Source organism: Gobius niger (assembly GCF_951799975.1).
Source record: "Gobius niger genome assembly, chromosome: 11".
Classification (NCBI taxonomy): domain Eukaryota; kingdom Metazoa; phylum Chordata; class Actinopteri; order Gobiiformes; family Gobiidae; genus Gobius; species Gobius niger.
In genome coordinates, this window is record NC_136862.1 from 900,362 (window position 1) to 915,392 (window position 15,031).

The following is a 15,031-nucleotide window of genomic DNA, read 5'->3' on the forward strand; positions in this document are numbered from 1 at the left end:
ACCCTGGTCCGTCCGTCCGCAGGGGGAGCGTCAGGCAGTGGCGTCGCCGTCCAGGGGGGGCGGGGCCTGGCTGGTCGTTAGTCCCGTAAAGCACTTGAAGACGCCGCTGATTAAACGTGAAGGAGCGGCGCCGGCTGCTAAGCTACGACGGGGCGGCGGCGCAGGCAAACACTCTGTCCAGAAGCCATGCAGTTAGAGCATCGTCCATAGCAGCCGGCACGAAGCGGGTCAGGCGGCGCCGGCGGGAGGAGGGGGAGGAGTCCGCGGTACCACGGGAGCAGCGGCGGCGGCGGCGGGGCATGCGTTCGGACGCAGGAGTGAGCCACGGCTTCAGACGGAGCCACAGGGGGCGGTTTCCTCGAGGGCAGAGGGTCCAGGACGTCTCCTCGAGGACAGAGGGTCCGGGACGGTTTCCTCGAGGGTTTGGCTCCAGGACGGTTTCCTCGAGGGTTTGGCTCCAGGACGGTTTCCTCGAGGGTTTGGCTCCAGGACAGTCTCCTCGAGGGCAGAGGGTCCGGGACGGTCTCCTCGAGGGCAGAGGGTCCGGGACGTCTCCTCGAGGACAGAGGGTCCAGGACGGTTTCCTCGAGGGCAGAGGGTCCGGGACGGTTTCCTCGAGGGCAGAGGGTCCGGGACGGTTTCCTCGAGGGCAGAGGGTCCGGGACGGTTTCCTCGAAGGTCCGGTCCCAGGACAGTCTCCTCGAGGGTCCGGTTCCAGGACAGTCTCCTCGAGGGTCCGGTTCCAGGACAGTCTCCTCGAGGGTCCGGTTCCAGGACAGTCTCCTCGAGGGTCCGGTTCCAGGACAGTCTCCTCGAGGGTCCGGTTCCAGGACAGTCTCCTTGAGGGTCCGGTTCCAGGACAGTCTCCTCGAGGGTCAGGTCCCAGGACAGTCTCCTCAGGGCAGAGGGTCCAGGACGGTTTCCTCGAGGGGCTGGTCCCAGGACAGTCTCCTCGAGGGTCCGGTCCCAGGACAGTCTCCTCGAGGGTCCGGTTCCAGGACAGTCTCCTCGAGGGTCCGGTTCTAGGACAGTCTCCTCGAGGGCAGAGGGTCCAGGACAGTCTCCTCATGGGTCCGGTCCCAGGACAGTCTCCTCGAGGGTCCGGTTCTAGGACAGTCTCCTCGAGGGCAGAGGGTTCAGTTTCGGGACGTTTCGCGGTGGAGGACGGTGCGGAGTCTACGTGACTTTAAAGGAAGTGGATCAGAGGCTGAAGCTCGAACATAACGCCTGTCCCCAGCAGAGGGCGCCAGAGCCAGCCTTAAGGCGATGCATAGCCCTTAGAGACATTGGCACATGCACGGAGACGTCCGGTTCATCGCGGAGCGGGGTTTGCTCTCGGGCGATGCAGGACATTTGAATTCCTTCTTCTTCGATGAATTCTTTTCCTAAATGGTGAAAGACTTTCGATTTCCTGAACTGGGCCGTTTCCTCGAAGCCAAACTCCCGTTTTCCTCTTTGTTTCACACCAGCGTCATCTGTCAGTGCTTCGTTTGAGCGCACAGAGAGATGCACCGATCCAGGGGGTGTGAGCATCGGCCGATATCCGATATGAACCGATACCAAGAGCCTTTCTTAAAAGTGGCTGCTGAGTGGAAAAGTTAATGTTCCTCTTTTCTCCATTTTAAGATCAATAAAACCTTTCAGATCAATTATCAGTTGTAGCTTTTGATAAACTAAAGGAAACATTACTGGACTTTTCTACATTAGATCGGTTCAGTATCGGATATTTGTAGCCATATATCCAATATCGGTATCGGATCGGTGCATCCCTAGTTTGTCAGCTCTGTTTTCCTCTTGCTTCACAGAGTCCCGGGTTCGTGTCCAGATGAGACTCTCCTCCCACTGCTCGTTACGGTTTACGATACCGATACCGATACCGATACCTGAACGATCCGGGACTCTGAAAAGTCTCCTTCATGTTTCTGTGATTTGAAGCACTGGCTCCACATCTGGCGCTTCACGCTCATGTGGAAGCACTAACAGATGTGAGGATGGCTCATGAAGGCAAGACACTTTCAAAATAAAGCAGGCAACGAAAAAATGTTTTTGGCAAAAGTTCTGGATGGAAAAGTGACTCCCTCGCGGTGGGGAAGGCACTCGGTTTCTCGGTTTGGCTTCAGGAAACGGCCTGGTCTCGGCAGAAGCTCCGAGGTTCACGGAGGTGAAGACGCTGAGACGAAGACGTGGAAGTCACGGAGTTTTGGAGACGCCGGCGACAGAAACGTGACGTTGTTTAGATCCGTTTACTTCTCATTATGATCAGGCCGAGATTAGGAGACGCTTTTCCAGGTTTAAACTTTGAGTCATTTTAAGCCGAGACGCTGCAGAAAAACTCATCACGTTTCCAAATATGGAAACAAAACATGCCCTGATCTCAAAACTCGCTCCTACACTCGCTTTACATGTGGAAGCTTGTTTAAATATCTACTTCCTGCCTGGTTTTGACAGTTTTTCCACTAACTACTAGAGGTTGACCAAGGTTATTTTTCGGAGGTCGATGCCGATAGTTTTGACCGATAGTTTTGGCCGATTTTATTTCATTACTTTAGGTGATTTAATCATGGTTTCTGTCCCGGCTTTGATTAGCTACAGTTAGCATTAGCATTTTGACAATTGCGTTTGCTGCTAACATTAGCATGTTGGCGTTAGCATTAGCATGTTGGCGTTAGCATTAGCATGTTGGCGTTAGCATTAGCATGTTGGCGTCAGCAATAGTATGATGCCGCTAGCAATAGCATGTTGCTGTTAGCATTAGCATGTTGACATTGGCATTTGCCGTTAGAATTAGCATGTTGACGTTTACATAAGACGTTAACATTAGCATGTTCGCGTTAGCATCAGCATGTTGCCGTTAGCATGTTCGCGTTAGCATTAGCATGTTCATGTAAGCATTAGCATGTTCGCGTTAGCATATTTAGCATCAGCATGTTGGCGCTAGCATTAGCATGTTGACGCTAGCATGTTCGCGTTAGCATTAGCATGTTGACGCTAGCATGTTCGCGTTAGCATTTGCATGTTGACGCTAGCATGTTCGCGTTAGCATTAGCATGTTGACGCTAGCATGTTCGCGTTAGCATTTGCATGTTGACGCTAGCATGTTTGCGTTTGCATTAGCATGTTGACGCTAGCATGTTTGCGTTTGCATTAGCATGTTGACGCTAGCATGTTTGCGTTTGCATTAGCATGTTGACGCTAGCATGTTCACGTTAGCATTAGCATGTTTACGTTTAGATTTTGTGGCTGTACATAGCATTTTGGTTTCATCTTTACGTGAAAACAAAACCTTGTGTTTTTGTCGTATCTACAGCAGAAGTTTCTGTTCATCTGCAGCGTCTCGCCTTTGTTTTCCTGTTTCTATCATCCTGCTTCTGTAGCCTGTTTTTTTTGTTTTTAAACTCAGTGGTTTTTCTCGTTCTGAGCCTGAAATAATTTGGATCCAGGTCATTGCTCCGCCTCCGTTTCTGTCGCGTCGGACGAGACGTTCTCCTGATGAAGGCCAGAGGAACCTGCTCAGGGATTGGTCGGACGTCGGGGATGAAACGTCGGTCAGAAAGACGCAGACGTTGGACATTAGAAGCTGTGGACGTTCAGAGGTTGGTGAGAAGATGTTGAGAAGCTGCAGAGACGTCGTCCAGAAGCTCGATGAGTTCTTGGTCGAAGATGGAGAGAAACGCTTGTGGGATGTCGAGCAGATGTCGCTGCAAGAGTTGATGACTGTTGGCGAGATTTTGGCGAGATATCGTCAGAAGATCGTCAGAAAGCTTTTCCTTCAGGTGTGCGTGAGCGTGGTGGAGCTGCAGACGTCCCTCAGGTGAAGCAGAGAAGCTCCTCAGAAGCTCCTCAGATGTGCGTGAGCGTGGTGGAGCTGCAGACGTCCCTCAGGTGAAGCAGAGAAGCTCCTCAGAAGCTCCTCAGATGTGCGTGAGCGTGGTGGAGCTGCAGACGTCCCTCAGGTGAAGCAGAGATGTCCCTCAGAAGCTCCTCAGATGTGCGTGAGCGTGGTGGAGCTGCAGATGTCCCTCAGATGTGCGTGAGCGTGGTGGAGCTGCAGACGTCCCTCAGGTGAAGCAGAGAAGCTCCTCAGAAGCTCCTCAGATGTGCGTGAGCGTGGTGGAGCTGCAGACGTCCCTCAGGTGAAGCAGAGATGTCCCTCAGAAGCTCCTCAGATGTGCGTGAGCGTGGTGGAGCTGCAGATGTCCCTCAGATGTGCGTGAGCGTGGTGGAGCTGCAGACGTCCCTCAGGTGAAGCAGAGAAGCTCCTCAGAAGCTCCTCAGATGTGCGTGAGCGTGGTGGAGCTGCAGACGTCCCTCAGATGAAGCAGAGAAGCTCCTCAGAAGCTCCTCAGATGTGCGTGAGCGTGGTGGAGCTGCAGACGTCCCGCAGGTGAAGCAGAGAAGCTCTCAGAAGCTCCTCAGATGTGCGTGAGCGTGGTGGAGCTGCAGACGTCCCTCAGGTGAAGCAGAGAAGCTCCTCAGATGTGCGTGAGCGTGGTGGAGCTGCAGACGTCCCTCAGATGTGCGTGAGCGTGGTGGAGCTGCAGACGTCCCTCAGGTGAAGCAGAGAAGTCCCTCAGAAGCTCCTCAGATGTGCGTGAGCGTGGTGGAGCTGCAGACGTCCCTCAGGTGAAGCAGAGAAGCTCCTCAGATGTGCGTGAGCGTGGTGGAGCTGCAGGCGTCCCTCAGGTGAAGCAGAGAAGCTCCTCAGAAGCTCCTCAGATGTGCGTGAGCGTGGTGGAGCTGCAGACGTCCCTCAGGTGAAGCAGAGAAGCTCCTCAGATGTGCGTGAGCGTGGTGGAGCTGCAGACGTCCCTCAGGTGAAGCAGAGAAGCTCCTCAGATGTGCGTGAGCGTGGTGGAGCTGCAGACGTCCCTCAGGTGAAGCAGAGATGTCCCTCAGAAGCTCCTCAGATGTGCGTGAGCGTGGTGGAGCTGCACATCCTCACGGTCACCGTCCCGGGCAGGTCGCTGTCCTGCCGGTTCCCCCTGTCCCGCAGGTGGAGGGTGTGCTGCTCCTGTCGCTCGTTGGGGTCGCTGAAGACGACCACCTGACCCAGGAAGGTGTCCATGATCATGTTCCGGTTGTAGATCTGAGGAGGACAAAGAGAAGAGGACGGAGGTCAGTGTCAGGAAAGGCCCTGCGATGTGGAGACGTCTCCTGGAGATAAGGCGAGTATTAGGGCGGTCCTTAAAATGACATTTAGAACATTTTAGCTCCAACCCTTGGAATTTATTACAAAAGAAGAAAAAACTCTCACATTAATGACGAACTTCAGGGTCAATGAGGGAGAAAAACACATATGTGGTAGGAGTTTTTGTGACTATTCCAACAAAATTCAGGGGTTGGAGCTTAAAAATAATAATTTGAAAATGTGAACATAATTAAGGACCGTAGAGGGTCTCCAGGAAGTCTCGGTAACGGACAGGTTTGATTTCAGCTCTGCTTAGTCTCTGGTCTCTGCTTGGTCTGCTTAGCATTAGTATGTTGACGCTAGCATGTTCGCGTTAGCATTAGCATGTTGACGCTAGCATGTTCGCGTTAGCATTAGCATGTTGACTCTAGCATGTTCGCGTTAGCATTAGCATGTTGAAGCTAGCATGTTCGCGTTTGCATTAGCATGTTGACGCTAGCATGTTCGCGTTAGCATCGGCAAGTTGACGCTAGCATGTTTGCGTAAGCATTAGAATATTGACATTAGCATGTTCGCGTTAGCATCTTGATGCTAGCATGTTCGCGTTAGCATTAACATGTTGACGTTAGCATGTTCGCGTTAGCATTAGCATGTTGATGTTAGCATGTTCGCGTTAGCATTAACATGTTGACGCTAGCATGTTCACGTTAGCATTAGCATGTTGATGTTAGCATGTTCGCGTTAGCATTAACATGTTGACGCTAGCATGTTCACGTTAGCATTAGCATGTTGACGTTAGCATGTTCGCGTTAGCATTAACATGTTGACGCTAGCTTGTTCGCGTTAGCATTAACATGTTGACGTTAGCATGTTCGCGTCAGCATTAGCATGTTGACGTTAGCATGTTCGCGTTAGCATTAACATGTTGACGCTAGCTTGTTCGCGTTAGCATTAACATGTTGACGTTAGCATGTTCGCGTCAGCATTAGCATGTTGACGTTAGCATGTTCGCGTTAGCATTAACATGTTGACGCTAGCTTGTTCGCGTTAGCATTAACATGTTGACGTTAGCATGTTCGCGTCAGCATTAGCATGTTGACGTTAGCATGTTCGCGTTAGCATTAACATGTTGACGTTAGCATGTTCGCGTTAGCATTAACATGTTGACGTTAGCATGTTCGCGTTAGCATTAACATGTTGACGTTAGCATGTTCCCGTTAGCATTAGCATGTTGACGTTTAGATTTTTTTTTAGTGTGGCAGACACTTTGGTTTCATCTTTATGTGAAAACAAAACCTTGTATTTGTGTCGTATCTACAGCAGGAGTTTCTGTTCAAGTGTGAAGTGACGAGTGTGAAGTGACGAGTGTGAAGTGACGAGTGTGCAGTGACGAGTGTGACGAGTGGGCAGTGCAGACGCCTCACCTCGATGTGGATCGCCTCCTTGGGTTTTTTACGATAGAACACGCCTTTGATGTCGAAGTTGGGGCATCGCGTGTCCTTCTGAACCGGCGACCGCACACGCTCGCCTTCACACGTGATGATGGCGTACGGGTCCACGGCTGCAGAGAGAAAACACACGCGTGATGAGGGCGTACGGGTCCACGGCTGCAGAGAGAAAACACACGCGTGATGAGGGCGTACGGGAACACGGCTGCAGAGACAAAACACACGCGTGATGAGGGCGTACGGGAACACGGCTGCAGAGAGAAAACACACGCGTGATGAGGGCGTACGGGTCCACGGCTGCAGAGACAAAACACACGCGTGATGAGGGCGTACGGGTCCACGGCTGCAGAGACAAAACACACGCGTGATGAGGGCGTACGGGTCCACGGCTGCAGAGAGAAAACACACGCGTGATGAGGGCGTACGGGAACACGGCTGCAGAGAGAAAACACACGCGTGATGAGGGCGTACGGGAACACGGCTGCAGAGAGAAAACACACGCGTGATGAGGGCGTACGGGTCCACGGCTGCAGAGAGAAAACACACGCGTGATGAGGGCGTACGGTAACACGGCTGCAGAGAGAAAACACACGCGTGATGAGGGCGTACGGTAACACGGCTGCAGAGAGAAAACACACGCGTGATGTCATTTACTGGGTTCACAGTATTTATTGTCCAGGAATAAAATCACTCTGTTCATAATTTAGTTTCCAATAATAATCCACAAATATGTAAATTATGTAAATAAAGTCAATACATTCGACTGCATAAGGGTGTTGGACTGCTTCCTTTCAGCCACCAGGGGGCGGCACAGAACACAATGTTTGGATACTATCGTGACAGGAATGAGGGAGATGTCCATGATCTAAAGCTAAAAGACTTTCAGTCCAGGGTTTTGTTTTCTGTCAAATGCTTGTCTTCTTCCCGCTCCTTTTCGAGCTAGAATGCTGTGTTTTTGTAATTATTATTATTGTTTTTCTCGCTTTTGTGTCTGTTTTGTGTAGCTCGAAATAAAATATTCAATCAATCAAATGTGAGCAGCGAACACAGTCCCGTCATTATTTTCACTCGACGTTTGTCTCCGTGTTTCTCTGCTGACGAAGCATTTCCACAGATCTGAAGAAGCCAGAAGGTCCATGAGGTCCGCGCTCTCACCGGCCACAACATCACCACGAGACTTTCTCTGAGGGATCGATACCTTTCACCCCCCCCCCCCCCCCCCCCCAGTACAGGCTCCTCCCCCAGTACAGGCTCCTCCCCCAGTAAGAACAGCCGTTGTGTCTTTCATGAAGCTCATTCTGTCCCTCTGTCAGTCATTCCATATTCTAGTAGTTTTTATTTCTGGTGCATTTCTTTGTTTGCCCACAAGGTGTCGGTGTTATCCCATAGTTTTTGGGGGTCTTCTTTGTTTATTGTGTGTTCACTACACTGCCCCCGGTGGTCTTTTGCTGCAGGCATAAAGTAGTGTGAGGAAAATGTCCGAAGGTGTTGACATCCTACACACCTCATGTTACATCTTTGGGAAGCTACACATGCAAAATCTGTAAGTAACAATGTGTAGCTTCGTTTTTCTAATGTTGTGTTGCTTTTTCGGTGACTTATAAGGTTATTTTAATGAGAAAAACGTTGTTTGTATGTGACAAGCTTTGTTGCGAGCTTTCTTTCTTGGGCTGCACCAGGGGCGGACCGGCCATATGTCCGTTCTGGAAGAGCACAGAAGGGCCACCGGTCCCGCCTCAACCGAGCTTTACCCAAATCTAAAAGCTAAGAAGAAAAGCATCAAAATAGTGAGAAAAAGGGGATGAAAAGTCGACAAAAACGTGAGAAAAACACAACAAAAATGATAGAAAAAATAGTTAAAAAAACAACAAAAATGTGGCGACGTGACGAAAAGTTTCCGTCACTTTTGTAGGTCTCAGCTTTCAAATGAGGCGTTACATTGTTGATCTCCAGTCGAGAAGCGTTTAGATTTGGGTAAAGCCCAGTATAAAAAAACATGAATCTAAAAGGAATTCCGTGGAGTATGGTGCACCACAAGGTTCAGTTTTGGGACCGTTATTATTTATTATTTACATTAATGATTTTGCTTATGTTTCTACGACCGCCTTTCCCGCTCTTTTTGCTGATGATGCCGATCAAAAAAATAATAATAAAAAGACGAACTGGGGAAAATGCAATCGTTAATGTTAAGGCGGGAGGTCAGAGGTTAAACCCTTAACTCCCACCTGAACGAGCACATTTTCTCCAGTTTGGCTTTACCCCAATCCAAAAGCTTCTGGAAAAAAGGTGAGAAAATAGCGACAAAACTGAGACGAAAACGATGGAAATGTCACAAAAAAAATGACGAAAAAAATTACAAAAAAATTACAAAAATATGACAAAAATATAGAAAAAAATTTGACAAAAAATTGAAAAAAATTTGACAAAATTTGACAAAAAAATTACAAAAAATTGACCAAAAAATGACAAAAATGTGAAAGAAAAATGACCAAAAAAATGACAAAAAAGTCACAAAAATGAGTTGAATACCCACAAAAAAATGATGGTAAAAAATGTGATGACGTGAGGAAAAAGATCCTCTTGGTTTAGGCGGGGGGTAAGATATGTATTTGTGGAAGTCACAATTACGCTGATTTGTGCCGGGCTGGTCAGAGTCCAGGGCTGTTTCTCAGTCCCAGTCCGGCCCTGGGCTGCACAATAATGGTAACAGTATTTTTGTTGATGTATTTGCAGTTTTACGAAGTCAAAATGAGAGGAAAACTGGTCTTCAGTAAAGAACCTGTTGTTCCTGGAGCATCTTCTCCTAGGCTATGTTGAAGCTCGCTGCATAGGCTGAGGAACCTCACGCTCAACTGAAGACTGAGCATGAGTCTTCTGCAAAAATACAAATGAAACCTGAGCCCTGATGCCTCGATACATTTTCTTTATATTCTGGCTGAAATCTTGAGCTGTGGGCGAAACATTCGGGTTCCATATTGGATTTTGGAAGGAGAAAGACCACACTTTATGACACACTTTCTCCTCAGTGTGTGTTTCTTAGATCTGTGGTTACTGTTGTGTGGCCTCAAATTTTTGTCATTTTTTTGTCATTTTTTTGTCAATTTTTTGTCAATTTTTTGTCAAATTTTTGTCATTTTTTTGTCAATTTTTTGTCAATTTTTTGTCAAGTTTTTGTCACATTTTTGTCATTTTTTTGTCTTTTTTTCGTCAATTTTTAATCAAATTTATGTCATTTTTTGTCATTTTTTTGTGAGATCTGTGGTTACTGTCGTGTGTTTCTCAGATCTGTGGTTACTGTCGTGTGTTTCTCAGATCTGTGGTTACTGTCATGTGTTTCTTAGATCTGTGGTTACTGTCATGTGTTTCTTAGATCTGTGGTTACTGTCATGTGTTTCTTAGATCTGTGGTTACTGTCGTGTGTTTCTTAGATCTGTGGTTACTGTCATGTGTTTCTTAGATCTGTGGTTACTGTCATGTGTTTCTTAGATCTGTGGTTACTGTCATGTGTTTCTTAGATCTGTGGTTACTGTCGTGTGTTTCTTAGATCTGTGGTTACTGTCGTGTGTTTCTTAGATCTGTAGTTACTGTCGTGTGTTTCTTAGATCTGTGGTTACTGTCGTGTGTTTCTTAGATCTGTGGTTACTGTCGTGTGTTTCTTAGATCTGTGGTTACTGTCGTGTGTGTTTCTTAGATCTGTGGTTACTGTGGTGTGTTTCTTAGATCTGTGGTTACTGTCATGTGTTTCTTAGATCTGTGGTTACTGTCGTGTTTCTTAGATCTGTGGTTACTGTCGTGTGTTTCTTAGATCTGTGGTTACTGTCGTGTGTGTTTCTTAGATCTGTGGTTACTGTCGTGTGTTTCTTAGATCTGTGGTTACTGTCGTGTGTTTCTCAGATCTGTGGTTACTGTCGTGTGTTTCTTAGATCTGTGGTTACTGTCGTGTGTGTTTCTTAGATCTGTGGTTACTGTCATGTGTTTCTTAGATCTGTGGTTACTGTCATGTGTTTCTTAGATCTGTGGTTACTGTCGTGTGTTTCTCAGATCTGTGGTTACTGTCGTGTGTTTCTTAGATCTGTGGTTACTGTCGTGTGTTTCTCAGATCTGTGGTTACTGTCGTGTGTTTCTTAGATCTGTGGTTACTGTCGTGTGTTTCTCAGATCTGTGGTTACTGTCGTGTGTTTCTCAGATCTGTGGTTACTGTCGTGTGTTTGTTAGATCTGTGGTTACTGTCGTGTGTGTTTCTTAGATCTGTGGTTACTGTCGTGTGTTTGTTAGATCTGTGGTTACTGTCGTGTGTGTGTTAGATCTGTGGTTACTGTCGTGTGTGTGTTAGATCTGTGGTTACTGTCGTGTGTGTTTCTTAGATCTGTGGTTACTGTCGTGTGTTTGTTAGATCTGTGGTTACTGTCGTGTGTTTCTTAGATCTGTGGTTACTGTCGTGTGTGTTTCTTAGATCTGTGGTTACTGTCATGTGTTTCTTAGATCTGTGGTTACTGTCATGTGTTTCTTAGATCTGTGGTTACTGTCGTGTGTTTCTCAGATCTGTGGTTACTGTCGTGTGTTTCTTAGATCTGTGGTTACTGTCGTGTGTTTCTCAGATCTGTGGTTACTGTCGTGTGTTTCTTAGATCTGTGGTTACTGTCGTGTGTTTCTCAGATCTGTGGTTACTGTCGTGTGTTTCTCAGATCTGTGGTTACTGTCGTGTGTTTGTTAGATCTGTGGTTACTGTCGTGTGTGTTTCTTAGATCTGTGGTTACTGTCGTGTGTTTGTTAGATCTGTGGTTACTGTCGTGTGTGTGTTAGATCTGTGGTTACTGTCGTGTGTGTGTTAGATCTGTGGTTACTGTCGTGTGTGTTTCTTAGATCTGTGGTTACTGTCGTGTGTTTGTTAGATCTGTGGTTACTGTCGTGTGTGTGTTAGATCTGTGGTTACTGTCGTGTGTTTGTTAGATCTGTGGTTACTGTCGTGTGTGTGTTAGATCTGTGGTTACTGTCGTGTGTGTGTTAGATCTGTGGTTACTGTCGTGTGTGTGTTAGATCTGTGGTTACTGTCGTGTGTGTGTTAGATCTGTGGTTACTGTCGTGTGTTTGTTAGATCTGTGGTTACTGTCGTGTGTGTGTTAGATCTGTGGTTACTGTCGTGTGTGTTTCTTAGATCTGTGGTTACTGTCGTGTGTTTGTTAGATCTGTGGTTACTGTCGTGTGTGTTTCTTAGATCTGTGGTTACTGTCGTGTGTTTGTTAGATCTGTGGTTACTGTCGTGTGTGTGTTAGATCTGTGGTTACTGTCGTGTGTTTCTTAGATCTGTGGTCACTGTCGTGTGTTTCTTAGATCTGTGGTTACTGTCGTGTTTCTTAGATCTGTGGTTACTGTCGTGTGGAGCGTGATGGTGGCGCTGACCTCCGTTGGAGTCCGGCCCCTGAAGCCCGTCCGAGCTGATCACGTGGACCTGAGTGACGAGCTGAGGGTACCCGCACATCCCCGTCCAGCACGTCTGCGGCGGCTCGTCCAGACACAGCTCCCTGCAGCACAAACGCAGCAAACATTTACCACAGACTCCGTTACTCAGGGGTCTGCAGAGTCAAATGTAAGACTTTTTAAGACCTTTTTAAGACCTTTTTAAGACCTTTTTAAGACATTTTTAAGACATTTTTAAGACCACAAAATCAAATAAATAAGACCTGTTTTTGAAAATATATAAATGGACTGTAAAGAAAATCACTGTCACAAAAATCCAAGTGTCAGACTGTTGTTTCTGATTCCACAGTGGGATGAACAAATGTAAGAACTTCATTTTTCACATTAGGCATTTTAACCATTCAAGTTTGAACAACCTCATCCCATAATAAGAATATTGAGATTGAATAATTACTCACAATTATCGACTGAATGAAAGAAAACAACAGATATTTAGTTTGTGTATTTAAAATGCTTTGTAAGACTTGAGCTGGTTAAACACTCACTGTTTCTAAAAATAAAAGCAGCTTTTCCACTCGTTTGCAAAGAACAAAACAGAGTCAACTTTACAACTCCCCTTAACTCCCACATGAACCGAGCACATTTTCTCCAGTTTGGCTTTACCCCAATCCAAAAGCTTCTGGAAAAAAGCTGTGGAAAATAGCAACAAAACTGAGAAGAAAACAATGATGTAAATGGATGAAAAAGTGGCAAAAATGTCACAAGAAATTGACAAAAATGTGACAAAAAAAATTGACAAATTTGACAAAAAATGAAAAAAAAAAAGAGAAACAAAACTGTGAGAAAAAATGACAAAAAAATGAAAAAAAAGTTACAAAAATGAGTTGAATACCCTATCCTCTCGGTTCAGACGGGAGTTAAGAGGTTAATTATCATCAGTATTTTAATGATATTATTATTAGTCCAGAATCTAGTCCAGGTTTGATGTTTTCTAAACTTGTTTGTCAGATGTTTTGATGAACAAAGTGAGAAACGTGTTTCTAAAGTAACAGGACTTTCTCTTTCCTTCTGTCCCTGAGCAGAGGAGCGTTCGCTTTGTGTTCCCAACATTTACACAAACTTTATTGTGATGAAGCCGTTCATGACCTTGAGTTGGATATTTACAGTGAAGGATTTTCTCCACGTTGTTTCATATCGGACGTTTCTTTCACCGACAGCAGCATCACGGATCCATCACCTTGGTCATGTTCTGGATCCTAAACTCTGCTGACTTCAGTGGTTTGTTTGTGGAGGATAAAGCTCTGAAGGAGAGACCTTCTGCCTCCACTATCACTGTGACTTTATTTGTCGACTTTTTAAACTAAATTGAGCGCAAATAATTGGGTCGTTGAACGTTAATTTAAAGACCAGTTTACCACGGATTTAAGACCAAATAGGCCCAATTTTAGACTTTTTAAGACCCCGCGGATACCCTGGTTACAGATACAGGATATTACACATTGACTGAAAACAGCAGCGGTCCTAGAACTGACCATTGAGGAGCCCCCAAGTGGCCTCAGGGCAGATTCAGGCAGGACTCGAACCACATTAACATTTCCTGTATCAGATAAAACTAAAATGAGAGATCTGCTTATTTACAGTGTGGAGTTCACCCCCAGGAGGAAAACGGGCAAAACATTCGGAAAAATTGGAAGAAAGTGTTTTTTTTCAGCCTTTTTTTCGTCTGTTTTCTTTCTGAGTGATAAAAGTGATGTAAATGTAGATGTTTGCAGCACATTTGATATGTTTCTGACCCCGCCTTAAAGGAACAGGCCACACTCAGATCTGCTCTTACCTGAGCTTAGACGAGTTCATGTGTACCTGTCTGGCACGGATCAACTCGTCTAATCTCAGGTAAGATTATGTCAGATTTGAGTCGGTTTGAACTAATCGAAGATCAGATAAAAACACCAGTGCCAATGGAACAAATAGAAATCCCACTGGAAATCTGACAAATTCACATTTACTGTAAAAAAAAAAATATTATTCACTTGAAATTATTCAAAATAATCTGAATGAAGAAAAAAGTGGTGCTGGTTCCTTTGGCAAGAAGAGGTTTTATCTGCTTTAAGACCAGAACAAATCTACTCTAAGTAGATTTAAGTCATTACGTGGTATTGACTTAAATCAACCCCGTGAACTGCCACCTTAACGTGGGGGGGTTGTTTGAGCCCGAATGATCCGAGGAGCTCTGTTGTCTGGGGCTTTATGCCCCTGGTAGGGTCTCCCATGGCAAACAGGTCTGAGGTGACGGGTCAGACGAAGAGCAGTTCAGAAGACTTCTATGGACAGTATTATACCAAGGACCGAGACGTCGCCCGGCATGGCGCAGCCGGGGCCCCACCCTGGAGCCAGACCTGGGGTTGGGGCCCGAACGCGAGCGTCTGGTGGCCGGGTCTCTGCCCACGGGGCCCGGCCGGGCCCAGCCCGAAGGGACGACGTGGGCCCGCCCTCCTGTGGACCCACCACCCGCAGAGGGATCCGTAGGGGTCGGGTGCAGAGAGGACTGGGTGGCAGTCAGAGGCAGGTGCCTCGACGACCTGGTCCACGTGCACAGCTTCTGGCGTTCGGGACATGGAACGTCACCTCGCTGGGGGGGAGGAGCCTGAGCTTGTGCTGGGGGGGAGGAGCCTGAGCTTGTGCGGGAGGTTGTGCTGGGGGGGAGGAGCCTGAGCTTGTGCGGGAGGTTGAGAGATACCGGCTAGATATAGTCGGGCTCACCTCCACGCACAGCTTGTGTTCCGGATCCCAACTCCTGGAGAGAGGCTGGACTCTCCATGTTTCTGGAGTTGCCCACGGGGAGAGGCGGCGGGCTGGGGTGGGTTTGCTCATATCCCCCCAGCTCAGCCGTCACGTGTTGGAGTTCACTCCGGTGGACGAGAGGGTTGCGTCCCTACGCCTCCGGGTCGGGGACAGGTCTCTCACCGTTGTCTCGGCCTACGGGCCCAACATCGGCGCAGAGTACCCGGCCTTCTTGGAGTCCCTGGGAGGGGTACTA

At 47.3% G+C, this 15,031-nt stretch overlaps 1 protein-coding gene and 2 long non-coding RNA genes across 6 annotated transcripts in view; 2 read left to right on the forward strand and 1 right to left on the reverse strand.

The window, feature by feature from the left end:
- The first annotated feature begins 632 nt into the window (after positions 1–632).
- On the forward strand, positions 633–1,334 carry LOC306970463. The gene is made up of 3 exons (XR_013793396.1): positions 633–683; positions 908–958; positions 1,099–1,334. It is a non-coding gene; the product is annotated as an uncharacterized lncRNA (long non-coding RNA).
- Positions 1,335–3,808: 2,474 nt separating this feature from the next.
- Positions 3,809–4,979, forward strand: LOC306970514. The gene is made up of 3 exons (XR_013793402.1): positions 3,809–4,384; positions 4,553–4,623; positions 4,886–4,979. It is a non-coding gene; the product is annotated as an uncharacterized lncRNA (long non-coding RNA).
- Positions 4,772–15,031, reverse strand: part of capn5b (calpain 5b) — a 39,339-nt gene continuing 29,079 nt past the window's right edge. For 2 of the 4 annotated variants that reach the window (XM_079566502.1, XM_079566504.1), the window contains exons 11-13: positions 11,977–12,098; positions 6,553–6,689; positions 4,830–5,086 (exon numbers count right to left, since the gene is read on the reverse strand). In XM_079566502.1, coding sequence (XP_079422628.1) covers positions 4,904–5,086; positions 6,553–6,689; positions 11,977–12,098 — 442 coding nt within the window. In that variant the 3' untranslated portion in view covers positions 4,830–4,903. The other 2 variants (XM_079566503.1, XM_079566505.1) reach the window with 2 other exon arrangements.